Source organism: Pocillopora verrucosa, chromosome 1 (assembly GCF_036669915.1).
Source record: "Pocillopora verrucosa isolate sample1 chromosome 1, ASM3666991v2, whole genome shotgun sequence".
NCBI lineage: Eukaryota > Metazoa > Cnidaria > Anthozoa > Scleractinia > Pocilloporidae > Pocillopora > Pocillopora verrucosa.
In genome coordinates, this window is record NC_089312.1 from 14,939,755 (window position 1) to 14,958,461 (window position 18,707).

General features: G+C 36.1%; 2 protein-coding genes, 1 non-coding gene and 1 pseudogene across 3 annotated transcripts; 1 reads left to right on the forward strand and 3 right to left on the reverse strand.

The window, feature by feature from the left end:
* Nucleotides 1–24: 24 nt before the first annotated feature.
* LOC131781664 (small nuclear ribonucleoprotein G-like) lies at nucleotides 25–2,349 on the forward strand. The gene is made up of 4 exons (XM_066168973.1): nucleotides 25–68; nucleotides 449–475; nucleotides 1,174–1,297; nucleotides 2,016–2,349. Exons 1-4 carry the CDS (start codon nucleotides 37–39, stop codon nucleotides 2,067–2,069), a joined length of 237 nt encoding a protein of 78 aa, XP_066025070.1. The 5' UTR covers nucleotides 25–36; the 3' UTR covers nucleotides 2,070–2,349.
* Nucleotides 2,350–3,222: 873 nt separating this feature from the next.
* LOC131781663 (protein starmaker) lies at nucleotides 3,223–7,839 on the reverse strand. Its single transcript, XR_010715739.1, has 5 exons — nucleotides 6,321–7,839; nucleotides 5,309–5,897; nucleotides 4,627–4,697; nucleotides 3,652–3,750; nucleotides 3,223–3,361 (listed from the first exon to the last, which is right to left on the reverse strand). It is a non-coding gene; the product is annotated as a protein starmaker (transcript).
* Nucleotide 7,840: 1 nt separating this feature from the next.
* On the reverse strand, nucleotides 7,841–12,335 carry LOC136283367 (uncharacterized; annotated as a pseudogene).
* A 616-nt stretch (nucleotides 12,336–12,951) lies between these two features.
* On the reverse strand, nucleotides 12,952–18,543 carry LOC131781697 (uncharacterized). Its single transcript, XM_059098413.2, has 4 exons — nucleotides 18,226–18,543; nucleotides 16,306–16,464; nucleotides 15,435–15,690; nucleotides 12,952–14,620 (listed from the first exon to the last, which is right to left on the reverse strand). The coding sequence occupies exons 1-3, from the start codon at nucleotides 18,538–18,540 to the stop codon at nucleotides 15,436–15,438; spliced, it is 729 nt and encodes a 242-aa protein (XP_058954396.1). The 5' UTR covers nucleotides 18,541–18,543; the 3' UTR covers nucleotides 12,952–14,620; nucleotide 15,435.
* Between the last annotated feature and the right edge of the window lie 164 nt (nucleotides 18,544–18,707).

Here is an 18,707-nt window from a genome sequence, read left to right on the forward strand (position 1 = left end):
ACACTCAGCGCGTAGCTGAAATCGCTTGAATCAGCCATGAGTAAGACGCATCCGCCTGAATTGAAGAAGTGAGTATGTTTTTGTATGATTCCTCTTGTCTATCTGAATGTTCTTTAGTCCAGAAAATGTCAGATTTTGTGATAATGTGACAGCGAGGTAAAGACAAATGTGCGTCGTTACCAGGTTCAGGTTGATGACGGCGTCGATTGTCTCTGATCTTTCGTTGAAAATGGTTGAAATAGCTTGTAGCCAATTTTTCATGACTAGAGCTATAATGCTTGCCTAAAAATTCAAAATCTTGCTTTTGTTCTTTTGGAAGCGACTGGAGTGTTTACACTTGTTCAAGATTTGCCACAAGCTGCGTGTGTGCTCTGACATGTGTGATTAGTGCATTTTTCTGTGTTTGTAATCTTATCATGACCAAAGAACCTTATCTGCTTCTTTTCAGGTACATGGACAAGAGATTATCTCGTAAGTGCATCATTACAATGTAGTTTCTTTTTGTACAATCGTTAAGAATCAGGATAAATCAGAAATCTCGATGGTTTAATCTTGACAAGTAATAATGGTTCAGTGCTCATTGCAATAACATTCTATGCTACAGTAGGTAGAGGAAAGGCAATATTATTGCAGCCATTAACAGGATATGCGTAAGGTGTTGATCTCGTGTCGTATTGCGTTTCGTTGGTATGGTTAAGAATGGACTGAAGGAGGGCTTTGGAGAAATTGCATGGCGCCTTAACCCCTCAATCCCTACGAGTGGTTGGCTTCTAATTTGTCCGTACAGTATCACTGTTGATTCAAACATTAAAGTCATGAGAATAAGGGAAATGATCAACCACCAGAGAAGCCCTTGATTTTTGAACAAGTTCTCCATAACATTACCTTAGGAAATATATAGAGAACAGTATGGAGAATATGTATACTGATGGTAGGGTGTAAATGTTTAACAATCAATCGCACTCATGTACTCTAAAGCAGCGGCCACCCAATGAATAATTTTGCAGATGAATGAATAAATGATGAATAAAGTCAGTGGAGAAGGACATACCACAGGTGTTACAGTTGCAAGTTTCAAATCTCCCTTACCTAGAGAATGAGAGTTTCTGTTGACTCACTAGGAGGTATAACAGGTTTGGATGCATGGGGTTCAAACAAAATTTTTAATTTTAGTGAAATCAATGGTGGCAGACATGTGACTGGAGTACTCAGAGGATTTGATCCTTTTATGAACCTTGTGTTGGACGAGGCAGTGGAAGAGGTATCAGCACAGGAAAAACATAACATCGGAATGGTGGTAAGTGATGAGTAACTAAGGTTAGACCAGGAATCAATTTATGAGTTACCATAGTGACGCAATCTTTTCTTGTTGGTGGCAAAATAAAGGAGTGTAAATTTAGCCATTCAGTATACATAAACCAAAGATGGCATGCAGGGTTTTGCTAAAAGCTGGTTACTGGCAGTCTACCATGGTCTATAAAACCTCCTACCACTTGTTTTTAGCCTGCGAACAGGTTAATGTGTTTGGGTCTTCCCTTAAAGTCCCTTTTCTGGGGACAGGTGCTTATTACACCATCCACAGCCATGTATGGTAAAAGCTAGTAAAACCCCTGATTATGTGGCTCTGTACAAGTATGATAAATTTGGTTTTATCAACTGAGTTGATCATGTACCTGTAAAGTGGCTGTGGTAAAGAGTTTCTTTAACTGACATTTTCAGTTAAAGCCCTTCATCAGAGCAAGAAAGGCCATTAACAATGTTTCAGTTAGTTCCCAATACATGGTGATTATGATGGCCAATTTATGTTATCAACTCAGTTGATAAAATGAAAATATCTAGTTATACTCCCTACTAATGCAGCATCACAGTTTCTTTAGAAACTTACCCCTTTTTTATATTTTATATCACCAAGCATAATGCTGCCTCCAGGATATCTTTTAATTGCAATTAAATGTTTTTAAATGCTCTATCCATTCAGAGGTTACCATTAAATGTTTGTGCGTGTCCCTCTCCAGGTGATCAGAGGAAACAGTATTGTGATAATGGAAGCACTGGATAGAATATCATGAAAAGACTCAAACTACTCGACCAGGTCTCTCTAACTTTGTTTTTAGATATAATCACCATCTTTCCTTGTAAATATCTACATGAGTGTGTGTGCAAGTTTTTGCAGAAATGTCTTACTGTCCTAGAAAAATATCATTTCATGCTTTCATTCAGAAGTTTGTAATAAAGCTCTTTAACAGAAAAAAAGATTATTGTCGTCAGTACACATATGATATGTAACACAACATTTACTCTATGTTTCTGTATTATTTAAATGAATTAAAAAAGGTAGCTTTTGTTGTATTCAATGGGTTTTATTTGTAGAAGAATTCAAAAGATTAGCTGGAATTTTCAAACCCTTGTGTCAATGCATCATTTAAACCCTAACCTCCCATGAGTGACCAAGACAGAATTTCTCATTACAATATCGATACAGTAAAAAGTACACAAGTCACTAATTCACTAAGGGATTATTAGTTGATCCAATACCAAATTCTCCTAACTGACTTTATTAAAATTGTTATGGCAGACAGTAAGAGAATTACTCCAGAGATCTTGATAGTGGAAGGGTATCAAGCCCATTCTCTCAAAGAAAAAAAACCTTAAACTACAACACCTTGTCACAAGTGTGGGACCAAGAAAAAAATTCTCAGTCCCCATGAGGGGGAATTTATTTATTGAGTACCCAAAGGAAACCTTTGATACCTTGTTCCTGAATATTTTATTTCTTCTGATAAAAAAATTACATTTACATGGTACACTTGACATGGCAAGGAAGTCCTGAAGTTGTCAGGAAATATAAGAAAGCTTTAGAAACTCTAAACATGCTCATTTTACCACATTTATTTAAAAAAAAAAAAAAGATTGGGAGAATTTTGATTTTATCAACATCAGTCTCCCCATATGTCAGCCTGTCGCATCTTTTCTTCTTGTCTTTTTGCTGGGGAATATGGAAGAAAAATCAAGTTATGAAGTGATCATGGTGTGAGGCAATCTGCCAGTACATCAGTTTCATGAAAAGATCCACTGAGAGAAAAAACTGAGAGTTAGACAGAGTTGAAATGTTAATGAAAACTAATTTCCATGGTTCTCCTATCTCCTTTGCACAAAACAATTATCCTTAAAAGCCCACAGTAACCAAAATTCTTTTAAATTTTATTTTAGATTTTGACTCACTTTTTGCTTCCTGAGTTTTTCTCTCTCTTGGCCCTCTCCTCTCTGGTCATCTTCGACTTCACTCCAAGTACTTTTGTAACCAGCGTATCAGCTAGCAGCTTACTAGTCTGTGGTCTTTCCTTATATGGCTGCAGCAGGTCTGAAAGATTTGTCATTGAACTCCAGAAGTTAGTAATGTGTACTTTTAGTGTGAAGATTATGGACAAAATAGCAGTTTGTTCCCTGTTGTGAACAGAAACGGGAGAAAGTGCAGTTTATGGAGGTCTCACCCCATTGCAAGTTTGCTACTAACCACTTTTGCGATTTTGTCCTCTGAAGTAAATCAAGTCCCCCCCCACCTTAACTAGCTTGTTCCTGAATGTTACAACTTGTTTCCTTGCAGCAGAACATATTCATTTTCTACTGAAAGCATAATATCTTGTGACTTACCAAAACACCTGCTAGCTTTCTTCTTTGACTCTGATGTTCCTTCACAAACAGGCCGCAGTTTCATTAGTGGACCTGAGCACAACTTTATGGCATCTTGAGCTACAATTACAATTTGATGAATACATAGAAATTAAATCATTCATTAGGTGTTCAAGATTCATTCTATAAATTGCACTAAACAATTTAAATGGATTGAGTAGCATCAATATAAAAAAAAGTGTCACCATCTTTCATTACGAAGAAGGCCAAGAAAAAATGAACAGCTTCAAATTTAATTGAAATTTCACTTCTCTCTGACTTCTTTTACAGAACTGAAGTAATTTTATCTAACCCTAAGTGAAATTCCCAAACTTTTCCCTAATCTTAGAGATTTTATTTCCCCTGACTTTTTCCTAACATATGGCAACCACAGATTTTAATTTTCCCAAATTTTGCTTACAAAACCTCTTCACAGAGCCCAACCCCAGGAATACTGGTAAAATTTTGATGATGATAGCATCAAAGAAAGCAAACTTGCAAAATGAACTCAGTTAAAGGCCTGAGTATTAAGAGAACTGCCCATGGAGGAGAAGGGGGTTTTACTGATACAGTTTCAATTAGAAGGAGGGCTCTAATAAATAAGCCAGGGAATTACATTTGGGAAATACAGACTCAGCAAGTTATACCAATGTGAATGTGTACATAAATCTATAGAGGGGGTAAGTTTCTAATGAAACTGGTGCTGTGTCAGTGAGTGATTATAACAGGATGATTTAGTATTATCACCAGAGTTGCTGATGTAAATTGGCCACTGCACATAGTTTCAAAGCTGACGTTTTGAGCATTAACCCTCCATTGGAGCAAAACAATCACTCATTCAGCCCTTGCTGATGAAAGGCTAATGCTTGAAACATAAGCTTTGAAACTCTTTACAGTGGCCAATTTATGTTATCAATTCAGTTGATAATACCAAATCACCCTGTAGATAAATCTAACCCGCATGCCGACTTGAAAACACTGCTAGAGCATGTGTGTGATCCACCCATTTGATGTCAAATCCTTTGCTTCTGAAAATAAGGGTTATTTTGCACTTTAAAGCTTAAAACTGAATTATAACCAATTGGAGTTATTCTGAACCAATACCAATACAAATTTGAGATGTTTAGAATTAATCAAACCACATAATTATGTTTTATTATTCTTAATTCTGGTAGATATGCATGGTAAGTTACTACACATTTGTACAATTTGGTAAAAATTAAATAATAGAAAAAGGGACAAGGTTCTGTAACTTCCATAAGATACTAATGAGAACAAGGTAAGAATATTTGTAATATCTCTGGGTTCAAAATAGAGGATGAAGATTTTAGGTAACTAAAATCATCCTTTCACTTCAGCAGGCCATACAGTGAAATATGACTTGCTAAACTAACCAATATCACACATACTAATTTGAGATAATGATAAAGTTGGGTTTTGGATGGGGCTTGTCTTTTGCTTTGCTACGTATGCAAAGAAAAACTGCATGCTTAGAAAGGAAATTTTCCCACTGTAAATGCCCAGTATGGTTTCTGTTTGAGCCTGAAAAGGTGGGAAAACTAATGAAAATATTTGCCAATACCCATTTTCACTTGGCTATTGAAGCCATATTTAAATTGGATAGAGCTATGCAAATTACCTGAAAGAACTTAGAGCTTGCATCAAGTCTTGAGTCCTTTAAATCAGGGGAAAAGTTGTAGATTTCCACAATGTGCCCAAAACTCTAAGAAACAGTTGATCAAGTTAAAAGAACTACCGTACATAAAAAAAATAACAAAGAAATGTCAAGTGTTATTAATAGCTTTACACTGTGCTACAATCCATGAGTATGGTGTTGGAAATTGCAGATTAGTGATTGGTTTTGCTTGGGTCATGGCAAGAAGGTCTGGGTTCAGGTTTTGGCTGGGTCATGGTTTTGTGATCTTAAGACACTTAGCTGTTCACCATTATTGGGAGTCAACCTTGGGATGGAGTGCTACTGAAACTGGGATAGCTTGGCAAGATGGGCTTGGTGACCCATAAGCTCACTTTTCACCTTCCTTGTTTGACAAAAGAAGCCACATCATGATTCATTGGTGTCAACACTCATTCTAATAATAAATCCAAGTGGAATTTAAAAAAAAGCACAAACCTTCATCATCCAGTTCAACTTCCTTTGGCGTTAAGGAGTAAAAATCAAACTGAGTCTTATGAACATCAGGATTAGCTATTCCAGTCAATCTTGTTAGCTAATAGATTGACAAAAAGGTTGAAAGATATTACTTTGAATGATTTTAATATTAATGCCAGTTATTTTGAAAAATAGCACAATTAAGTTTGAAATGTTAGGTCCAATAGATGTAGTTTTAGTAAATGATACTATTAAATTAAGGGCCTGTATTTGACACATGCCATAATTAAAGATAAATAACAACAACTGGTAGTTAAGATTAATAGAACTTTGGAACACTAAATCCTTACAACAAAACGAGTCTTAGCTGCAAGCTAGAAAAGCTCATGCATATTGTAACTTCCTTAATCAAGCAACCATTCAGGAAAAACCTTTTAAATGAACTCTTAATTTAAGAAGACCAAAAGTTGCTGTTACTCTACTGCAAATGGCTAAATGTTCTTCCACTTCCAATCAATTACCTTCTGTCACAAATACATACCTCTTCAGAGTGCTCTGGATTGAGACAATCTCCACTCTCACTAAAATTTGATTCCCAGTGTCATCATCATCTTCACTATCATTGTCCTTCTTTTCTATAGACGATCCTGCTTGAGGCTTTATTTGAGTAGTAGTTTCTCTCTCAATTACCTTACCACATGCGTTTAAATCTTCTGTATCCCCTTGCTTTGGGGATTCTTCCTTGCTTTTTGATTTTTTATGCTTTTTCTCCTTTTGTTAGAATCGAAATTTTCATCTTTATCACATTTTTCTTTTGAATTTTTTCTTTTCTTTTCTTTTTGTTTTTTCACCCTTTTCCTTGGATTTTGATTTATTCTCCTTAACATCCTTATCTTTCTTTCGTTTCTTCTTCTTTAATGTCTTATCATGCTGGCATCTCAGGTTCACCAACATTTTCATTCAACTCTGTCACTGATAAATTTGAAACACCATGTTTATTTTCGCACATCTCATGGGCTTCCTCACCAGTAATTTCAGTTTGAGTATGCAACTCTTCAGCGTTCTCATTTAAAGTTCCTACATCTAATTTAAATCTCTGTGATGCTGAATCTTTTTGAAGGACCAAAGAGGTTGGACTAACATCCAATGTTCTTGATGGTTGATTCTCACAATTTTCAGCATCTTCACACACTGATGCTGAAGTCATTTCCATTGATTTTATCCCTGCTCATCAAGTCTTTCTTCCTTACTCCATACTTGGCTGACTCTTACCCAATTCCACTGGTGTAGCATCTTCATCTAGTTCTGCATTATAATTACTAATTGGCAGACCTTGGTGATCAATTTTGAACATTCACTGGATATGTTTGTGGGCCAATTCTTACTACAGGCATATCACTTGTTGCACCACAAGGCTGTGATAATCCTTCACCAAAAACAGAACTGGATTCCACACCCTCTAAGGTTGCTTCTGGTTGAGTATGATCATCCAAAAATTCTTTGTTCATTACTTTTTCCTCTTGCTGATCACTTACCAGGATCTGACAAAACATTGTAGCCTTCTTCTATTACAGAATCAAGATTTACACTATCACTTTCATTGTGAAGTGCAGCTATTCCAGTCCTTGCCTCATTTGCATTATCACCTCTGCTCAGAATAGATATTGCGGGTTCAAAGTCATCAACTGGTAAATCTAAGTCAGTACATCTTTTCTCAACTCTACCTTTAGTCTCTGCCTTTTGTTCATCAAAAGGAGGATCATAAAATTTCCTTTAGAAATAGAGTCTTCCTTAAGGATTGAGTTTCATTTCTCAGTAGGTTTAAATTGTCTGAATCATTTTCTGTTGAGTTAACAGTACCTTGATTTTGCCCTGATACAATCTTCTCTTCCATTTCAATGCAACTGTCATGTTTAGTGTCTACAATACATTTGCCAATTCTTTGTTTGTAAACTGTTCCATTACCTGTTGTTGTGAATGTCTGGGAAAAGACCATTTTCCAACCCAACATCTTTGTCACAACAATTTTCCTGACTGAAAGACCTACTCTGGCTGGAAGTGTCAAAGTTTGATCATTTCATTGATTACTTTTGCTAACGAATCAACTGATTCTTTGTCATAAGCTTCACTGGAGCTCTCAGGAAATTCTATCTTGTTACTGCTGTTGGGCAGAGCTATTTTCTCCCATTCATCCCCAATACAAACATTCTGCAATCTCTCATTTACAGACAAATCTGATGCCATGTTTGTACGTGCATGTTCCATATTACCCACCAAAGATGTACTATCTATTTCTGACTGCAATGTCATCCACCAGTTCTTCAGTACACAGAGGTATATCCTGACATAGTGTATCATTCAATTTGGATTCACATGTTAGACGTGACACTGTTTTTCCTGTTGGGGTGACTGTCATCTTTTGGAGCACATGGGTGTTACACCATCGTTGATTGTCACTATTTATCTTAGAAATTCTGAAGAAGCACTCTCCTTCTATTTGCGTCATTCTTTGCTTTTCCACCAGTGCTCCCTGACACGCGTACATTACAGTGCTGATCTGGCATCTTGGTCCTCCTACAGAGATAATGTCAAGCACCAAGAGTGATATCAGTAGGTTGTGTGGGCTAGTTCCTCAACAATAAATGGTATGTACAAAGTCATGGAAACGTTCAAAAAAAAAAAATAATGAGCGCTGTACAACTTGCATGTCTCAGTTCATTTTCAATCGGGCAGGAAGAGAGAATCTTTGTTCATTCAAACAAGCTGTATCAATTTCAAGTATTTCATTAAAATATTCTGGGTTTAGAGAAGGACATTTCAAATAAATTAGCATATTACCAATTTCTAATTCCCTGCCTCTGGCCTCTTCCAAAAGTAACGGTCTGTGTATGCTCTTGACTGGGGTTGAGTCATCTTATGAGAATCTCTAGACAACCAAAATAAAACATACTTTATAGCGCACAATAGAATTGTGCTTTTCATAAAAATTTACATTCACCAATTGGTGATTTGTGTTTAAAGCAAAAACACAATGCCCTTGAGAGTCAAGGCTGTTTATGTTATCACACAATCCAGTGTTGTAAAATACAGGGAGTCAATGATCCATTGGTAATGTGAGAACAAACTGGAAATGTCTGCTAGATCTTGTTTATAATGACATGGTCAGAGTTCTGTGGTACACCTGGAAAGATTGATGCCAGAAAAAGAGCAACATCAAATACACTCAGCAATGCCATCAAAACCCAGAGGAGCATAGGATATGACAAAAAATAGTCATATGCGTAACGGTGAAGTTGCTCCACTAGTAAGTTTGCCCCTATCACCTTTGTAAATTTTTGTAATTTGTAGAATCTTTGTAATCTGAATTTACAAAACCATGTACAGGATAATAATATTAATCATGAAACAAAGGTTACACTTTCAACTAAACTAAGTCAAGTGGCTTGCATTGTCAGGGTTTAAGTTGGTAGGAGACTTACAACTTTCAATAACCTAGAACAAGTGTTTGCCAAAATGTTTTTCATGCAATGCTTGTGAAGTTTTTGGTCAAGGGCGGAAATTTGAAGGTAGGATGAAGTCACCAGTCCTTAGAAACTGTTGCAAACCAAATCACAAAATTGCATTAAACCTGTTAGATTAAGACTGGAGTTGTGGCAGATTAGCATTATTTATGCATTATTGTGCATTTTAACATGGTTTGGAATTTGCATATTGATTGAAACTTTTTGAAGGTTTTATTATACATTCTGTGGTAGGGAAACAAGTCAAAAGATTTGGGGGTGAAGTGTGTGGTAAGGGTGGGGTGGGCTTGTTTCACATTATGGGGCTAACTCACAAAGGTGTTATAGGGCAAACTTGCAGTGAAACGGATTCACCTATAAACCTATTAAAAATATATCCTAGAATACATACAAAACTGAGGGGGATCAGATAATGACAAAAAACTTATGTTTATTTGATAATTGTTGAGTCACTAAGTCAAGTGGCTTGCCTTGTCAGGGTCTAATGCCCCATTCACACCAAAGCTTAAACATGTTTTAAAGTTGTTTTGTTAAACACAGTTTAATTTTTTTTTTCTTCATAGAAACTATTTAGCCGAATATTTTTGACTTGAATGTAGCACATTGGAAATGCAAGTTAGCAAGTACTTGAATCCAATGGAAAATCAAGTTTTTCAGTTCTCTGTTTATAATTTTCATTCAATGAAAACCAGTTTAACAAAACATGTTTTGCTGGTGTGAATGGGGTATAAGTTGGTAGAGACTTACAACTTTCAATAACTAGAAGTGTTTGCCAAAATGTTTTCATGCAATACTGTTGAAGTTTTTGGTCCAAGGGGGAAATTTGAAGGTAGGATGAAGTCACCAGTCCTTAGAAACTGTTGCAAACCAAATCACAAAATTGCATTAAACCTGTTAGATTAAGACTGGAGTTGTGGCAGATTAGCATTATTTATGCATTATTGTGCATTTTAACATGGTTTGGAATTTGCATATTGATTGAAACTTTTTGAAGGTTTTATTATACATTCTGTGGTAGGGAAACAAGTCAAAAGATTTGGGGGTGAAGTGTGTGGTAAGGGTGGGGTGGGCTTGTTTCACATTATGGGGCTAACTCACAAAGGTGTTATAGGGCAAACTTGCAGTGAAACGGATTCACCTATAAACCTATTAAAAAATATATCCTAGAATACATACAAAACTGAAGGGGGATCAGATAATGACAAAAACTTATGTTTATTTGATAATTGTTGAGTCACTTTAGAGCAATGCCTTAGTAACGTATGTTCCTTTAACTCTAAATATCTGATAGACAAATCCTTTCCTCCATGCAAGCTGCTATAAATTTCTCATAAATTTGTTATAAGAATTTGGTTTAACATTAAGGGGACAACCTCCAGCTAAAAGGCACAAATTTTTTAAAAAATAGGTACTCATTGCAAGGAGGACATAACAATTCTGCAAAGAGACATGACCCATTAAAATCTCATCACAGCTCATGTCTTTGTTTGGCATTTGCTCTGGCATACCCTTCCATGGGTGAGCTTTCAAAGTCAAAATACATTGCATATCTTGTTTGCCAACTCAGTTTATTTCATAGAATACATTGTGTTCTCCTTTATTTTAAACACAACAGATAGAAGAAATTTTCAAAAAAGCAGAAAAACCTGTTAATAGTTGAATTTTCAAGAATTCCAAGTGATTTCAGATGGTAATAAGAGGTAGTATACTAATAAACAGTTAATTTTACTTGTCATCATCTGAAAAGGAGAACACTAAGAATACCTTTTAGAGGTGAAGTAGACCACAATCCTTCTCTGTCTCCCCTGCCCAACTGACACTGTCTGAAGTCTAGAACTTTCCCCTACAAGCTGGTGAATAAGGAAGCGATAGTGAGCATCCAATGGAGGGAAGACAAGAACACTGTTATCTCGGAGTCCACAAGAATTACAAAACTTTGTTATTTCTTCCTCTGCTTGCTCCAGGAATTTTTGTTCAATGGCTGATTTGTATCGTCCATGGAAGTGGCAAACCATTGGACATTTTACCCTCTTGTCTACCTAGAAAGTAGATTAAAGTATTTCACACACTAACTCTTCCTGTAATTTTGGAGCCTCCTTGTTCTCAATGACCTGTAAAAGCAAAATGATCATGTAGTCTAACAGTATAATGAGATTATCCCATGAAGTCAAGCCATGCAGCTCACAACTGGATCTGTTCATTGCAAGACCAAACACTGAAGCCCTTGAAAAGTTTTCGGTTTAGCGGAAAAACCCCAATAAATGAGGCTAAACAGGCCACTTGTCAAAGCAACTTTTATTCAATAATAAATTGAATAGAATCTTTTGCAATATATTTTAATGTAAATTTTTTAGGCAAATGAAGTCTTTAACTAATGATAATTAGAGTGCTATTTCACTAATCGTAGTTGTAGTGCACGGCTCCTTGGTAGAGCATTTAGTGATGATAGATACCGTGGGTAAATAAAGTTTCTATTCATTCAGTCTGATTCTTGTCGCTCGCATTGCTTTTTTCTCATAATTATAGGTAAAATCCCCGAGATATCCACGAGAAAAACTGAAATCAATTCCCACCCAAAACTTTACAGTAAATGTCACAATAAGCTACAAGGTCACTGCTAGTAAAACAACTACATCATGTCACCTAGCTTCCGGACAAGGTTGTCATATGTTTTAAATGATTGGAAAATTCGCGAGACCTAGAACTGATGAAAACCTTCCTCACCACGTTTCACTTCTCATCTCCAATACTGATCAACACCAGGTTCGACGACGATGTACTCTTCAGTTAAACGAAGAACTCCTTTTGGTTATAAGCACGACAAAGCAGGCACCATTTTGGATGTTTCTTTTTTTAGGTATGTACGTTATATATGTTACATTATATGTACCAATGCCAAAATGCCTCTTCTTCCCGATCTAAGAACGAGACGTGGTGAGAAGTATGAGTATGAGTATGCTAAGTATAATAGTAAGGCCGCTCTCTGGGACTTAACAAGACTTTAACTGACAAGGAGTTATATTCCGGTCGTTGAACTCTCTATGCCGTGCCCTGTGTTAGGTTTGATCCCAGGCTGCCGCATACGTAACTGCTGGTCAGAAAGTTTTTGATGACCCTCTTAGTTAAAACCAGTGCAAGAGAATGGGCGTGGTTCAATCTTGATTCGACCCCATTCGGTTCTAAATCAGTAATTGTTAGACTGGACAACCGGGCAGCATGAAAAAACGCTATAAAGTTCTGCCGTAATAGGTCATTGATGACGTGATATTGGAGTTATGAGTTGAAATATTATTCAGGAGAGGAACTGAATCCTTCATTTCCCTCATCTTTCAGTTTTCCTTCCCTATCAAGGCCTACACTTTAAATTCCAATGTCTCCCAAATCGTCAGACTAAAAGCCCCTGCTAAGAAGTACACAAGCCAAAATCCAATCATGCATTTTTTAATTTAAGGACATTCTTAAGATTTGCTGTTTCTGAAGAAGTGGATAATAATCCCTTGAATCTTATCTGGGGTGTTTTTGATAAACTTGGCAAAAATATTATACAAACACTAAACAATCTGTGAAGAAAAACAAAGTACTGATTAAAACATTCACTCGTGAAATAACAAGGAAGACAGTCTGTACAAAACTATCACTGAACTGCACAAAGCAAAGAGATACAATTTTATTTTTAGTCACGTATAGTTGTTAACAGCCTGACTTTGAATTAAACATGCACTCCAATTTTGATGGATTTGACTGAAATAGTCAATATGGTTTCTTCCTGGAAAATAAATAGGGTGATATGCTACTTACATAAAATATCAATTTACTTGTATACCATCAATTTGAATTATCCATCTTAACCATCCTTTATTCTGAATCAGGACTCGTTAAACAATTAAATCTATGATGCCACTTCACAACAGACAGCCTTTGTCAGGCTCTTAGAAACTGCAATAATTTTGTTATATCATCAGAGTTGATAATGCAAATTGGCCATTGTAGAGAGTGTCTAAAGCTGATTTTTCAAGTATTTGCCTCTTGTCAGAGTAAAAAGAGAAGGAGTAACACTTGAAACATCAGCTTAGCAAACTCTTAGTGGCCAATTTACATTTATTTCTTTAGCAACTCTGTTGGTAAAAGAAAACTACCTTGTAATCCCCCCACCAAAGCAGTGACATAGTTTCTTTAGCCCTTTCACTCCCAAGACCTTATTAGTAATTCTCCTTACTATCTGCCATACAATTCTTATGATTTTAGTTCAGAGAATTTGGTATTGGATCAACTAATAATCCCATGATTGATATTCTTCTCTATTCTCATCACCTGCCCACTTGATATTGTATTGATATTGTAAGGAAAAATTATCTCTTGATCACTTGTGGGAATGAAATGGTTAAAAAAACCTTACCCCCTTTATCTTAGTAACTGCAGTCAACCTAAAAAGAGGGCAAGCAAAGACAGCCTGTATCTGATTTGGAAATTTATTTTTCACCTTGCCCTTCTGCAAAAGGAAAGCCAGTTGTTGTGCTAAAATACATGCCATTTGACTAACTCTCACCAATCAGGCAGAGTGAATGATGATAGTACAAGTTCTTGATGTAAATACACCAATCAAAGGCTAAGTCAGGAGCTTGTGTACCTTTGAAAAACTTCTTACATGTCAAGTTTTTCTCACTTTTCTCCACACCCTAGATATATCTTTGCTCACCAACTTTTTCAGTTATCACAACTAACTGTGAGCTTAGCATGTGCTAGGCAACAGGCCAGTGATTGTTTCCATCTGCTAGCTGACAATAGATAAATCTAATAAACAGATCCATCTAACAAACAGATTGAAGAAATTTGAAATTGTTTCTTGAAACAAGTCACAACATGACTTAGCCTGCATTCACTAATCAAATGAGAGGCTACAAGATCTTTAAAAAGCTGGTTTTCTTTCCGAAAAGTATGCCTTTTGCACAAGGATAACTAAGCATAATGATACTATAAAGAAAAGCTACAAGTTCTCACCTCAAGGGGTTAAAGCTTTTAAGGTTTATTGATATCATAAAAAAACTGATGGACATCCATATCTACTCTTGTCTACCTTAAAGCTGACTTAAGTTCATAGTTTTTAACAATGCTTTTAAGTTCAATGCTTTCCTGTGGTACACAGTGGCTTCCTATTGATGTTTTAAGTATTACATTATATAACTGATAGCTACAAGCTCAAGTGTACTGGTATTTACATTCTGAAAATCTGGGTCACTTGCACAATACTCAACTATACATCAAATGAAAACAATCCATAAAACTATCATCTAGTACTCTGTACTGTGGAAAAAAACAGCATCTGTAAACAGAAAAGTCACAGTTAAGTCAAAATGGTAGGAAGGTTGTCACATTACCAAATACATATAAACAAGCACAATGCATGTACAATGCATTTACATGTAAATTTACATTAATCAATAGCCAAAACAAAATTTCAAGCACTAAATTAAATGAACCTCACTGCCTTTCCCCTTTGATCTCTAAAAGTGACCAGCATCTCATTTCTCCTTACAGTATCACCCCTGAATCACACATTAAGATCAGGAGAATAAAGGAAATGATCACCAATTATAGAAGCTCGTGATTTTTAAACAAATTCTCCTTGTCAGCATGGTAAGAAATGTACAGAGAAAAGTGTAGAGAATATGGATACTGATGTGAGGGTGTGAAGGATTAACTCTGCCATTGGTCTAGAAAACTTGCAACACTTTCTCAAGGCAAGAAGAGAAAAAAATCAAAACAAAGGCCACCAAGTCATCCTTTTTCCTTCAGTGGACCTCTTCATTTTGTATGTTTTGTTTACCCATTTCAGGTCATTTGATAATACTCTAGAGAAATGTTTCTTTCAGATTTCCTCTAACTCGCATGCATATATACGCATAATTTATAAAAGATAACGATTGGAATTCCTTTGAGACCTAAATTGGTTGACAAAAACAAACAAGCTCAAGAGGTCCACTGAGATATACCACAAACACTCTACATGAGTTCTCACTGACTTCTTGTAATATTCTTCTTTGCTGTTAAGAGGAGATATGTGCAATAAGTTTCCTTAAGGAAAATTGATGAACAGATGCAATTCTGAGGGTAAGAAGTTTAAATCTAATAATTACCTTATTCTGTTTGCTCAGGACCTTGGGGGGTCATCTGCACTCTGTTTGATTCAGGAGCAGGAACAACATTGCTGTAGGCATGTTCTTGGGCACTGTGTTCTTGTGTTGGAACCATCCCTTCCTGATAAACCTGACCTTCTCCAGTGTCCTCCTCTTGAACAATTGTCCCATCCTCATTTGTTTTTGTTATAAATCTACCACCATTGCTGCGACGTCTTCGGCATGCATGCTGGTGTCTTGACTCATGGAGATATTTCTAACAAATACAAGTAACTTTTGAAGCTAAACAACATTGCACTGCTTTTTTTCTTCATTAGTCTACAGTTACTTTGTGGTCATAAAAACATCACACACAAGTGTGAAGTTCTTTTAAATTAATGACAATTTGCTATTTGGATTGCTCACATGAAAGAACCAACCAAAAATAAATTCAGCAAAATAAAACATGCTATGTGCAGTGCAGTGGTTTGATCAAGTCAGGAAAAAAAAACATCTAATGCACACTTTTACAGTCACTAAACACTATCTAAAGAAACTGTAGTGCAGCGCTGGTGGGAGAGTAATTTAGTATTATCAACTGAAATGATAACACAAATTGGCCCTTCGTCAGAGCAAATGACAAAGAGCTGATGCTCCAAATGTCAGTTGCATTTAATCCTTATACTCCCAAAATCTGATTGTTGATTTTCCCCTTTAGCTGCTACACATTTCCTTGTAAATTAGTTCCAAGAATTTGGTGTTTAATTATTCCCAATCATGACCTCTTAGCTGGATAATGAATAGATTTTAAAAGAGAAGAGTTACATGTCACAATCACTTTTGGGAGTCAAGGTATTAGAGTAGTTCAGAAACAGATTTAGATCAAGCTAACCTTTCGAGTTTTGGGTATTTTTCCCTCAGCTTCAAGCTTTGCCCTTGCTTGCCGTCTTTTTATTATTCTATGGTACTGCTTTGCATTTACATAAAGGGGTTCATCCAAAGTTTCCATGGCAACTGGAAGTCTCTGAGCTCCAAGAGCCTGGCCATTCATCTGTTACAAACAAAATAAAGAGAAGTTTGGAAACATGTCAAAGGAAATCTTAATTTGTACATTCAGGGGTTCTTCAAGCTGCTTCATTTCTTCAAACTAATCATTTCAAGGGCAGCACAAAGTTGCAGCAGAACATTATCACATACTCCAAAAAAATTATCAATTTTTGCCATTCACTATTTCAGTAACCATTTAAAAAATAAACCAGTTAGTTGGAGTCAATAACAAATTTCACCAGACATGGGTCTGCAGTGTACATTCAGCAAAAATTACTACAATAAGTTACAAAAGAGTTAGATAGTTTGGTCTGATCAACTGAGATGATAATGTAAGTTGGCCACAGTAAATAGTTTCTAAAGCTGATGTTTGGAGCTTTTCATCAGAGTTTTAATGCACAATACGTCAGCTTTGAAACTCTTAACAGTGGCCAATTTACATCATCAAGTCTGTTGATCAAACCAAATAAACTTGTAATATCCCACCAATGCAGCACCATAGTTTCTTTACCCTTTCACTCTCACAATCTGACTGTCAATTCTCCCTTTCAGCTACTACATATTTCCCTTAAAAAATATATGTATTTATGTATCATACTAGAAGTTTTAGCATGTAGTATCGCCAAGTATTTTTACTCACTGTTTGTATTTTGACTTACCCTACAGGCTTGGCAAAATACAACACAACTTGTAAAAATACACAGTGATACTACACACCAAAACTTCTAGTATGATATATATATATATAGTATGATATATATATATATATATATATATATATATATATATATATATATATATATATACACACAGTTCCACCGTGCTTAAATGTACTATAAATAAATTATATTTTTCAGTTTGTCGAAAGATGTGAATAATGCTTGCCTCTATGATATTTTTTAGTGTAAATTTAATTTTATAGGCAAGTTTAACCAGCAATACTAAAGAGTGAAGCTGAGTTAGGAGGGCGAAAATAACAAAGAAGTTTCCCGATGGTCCTTTGTGACAAACTGATATTAAGATAGAGTCACAGTGTTCGTTCAATTTTTCGAAAACTTTTTAGACAACTTTCTATCGATGGTCAGTACGGAAAACTGTAAATGTATTTTAAACCTTATTAAAGTAATCCTCGATATTTTAATCATCGTTACGCGATAAGAGAGCGATAAACTGGGATTACCTAAAAACAAAAATACACATGTATATTGCTCACATTCAAAAAACAGCTGTTCCGTTTATTAAATTCAAGGCACGAAAACTACGATTCACGAAAGATAAGAGGGCAGTTTTCGTGAAGAGCGGACTACTGGGAAAATGTTCTTTCCCTTAGTACAACGAAATCAATTACATGTGATCATTATGTCAAAATCCATCGATGTAAGTTCCTTTTCAGATGCGCGTTTACTCATTTCAATACAAACAAAAGTCCACTCATGCACATTGCCAGAGCTTAGACCAATAGGGGCGCAGTTCGGGCGATATTTCTCGATTGGACGGTTTTAAATTCACGACTTTCAGCGACAGGTTCAATTTATAGAGACCAGGTAAACTCTAAAGCTCACAAAAATTAGTGATGTGATGGGTTTCATTCGTGGTCCATGCGAAGAATTCACGCCGCTAGCCCTCAAAATGGCGCACAACAACAGTACCGCATCTTTGGGAGAAGGATCGAACACGAGTCGACTATTTCCCTCGCCATTTCCGACGTGATTTCTATTGGCCTAAAACTCTTGTTGAATGTGAGAAGCTATTTAACAGTACTTACCATGGTTATTTGTCCATTTCCATTAGAAACAGCGGTTGTGGTTATTGTTCCGGCCGTAGGATTAAATTCAACGGGGTTCGCCATAAACGTTCTCTGATCAGGACTTCCGAACATTTGTAAGGCATGTTGCTGGGAAGGATCGACGATATAGAGACCTTTTCCCTGATCAGGCTGAATGAGATTTACAGTTGTATGCGATGCAGGGACCGTGTGAGTGACTGTCGCGGTATTCTGCGCAGCATAGTTTGTCAGTTGCGGGGAAGTTGGAGCCGCTTCCATCGCCATTTTTGAAGTTTCTCCTATGTCTAAACTCATGAATATTTGATTGATAACCAATGTAATATGACAGGAGACTGGGAACTAAATCGCAGTTTTCTTCCATTTCACCACCGAACATTTTCTTCCATTTCCTTGTATAAATATGATAAAAATAAGGAACAAAAATAAAAAAAGGACACTAGATTTGTTAGGTAAACATTAGC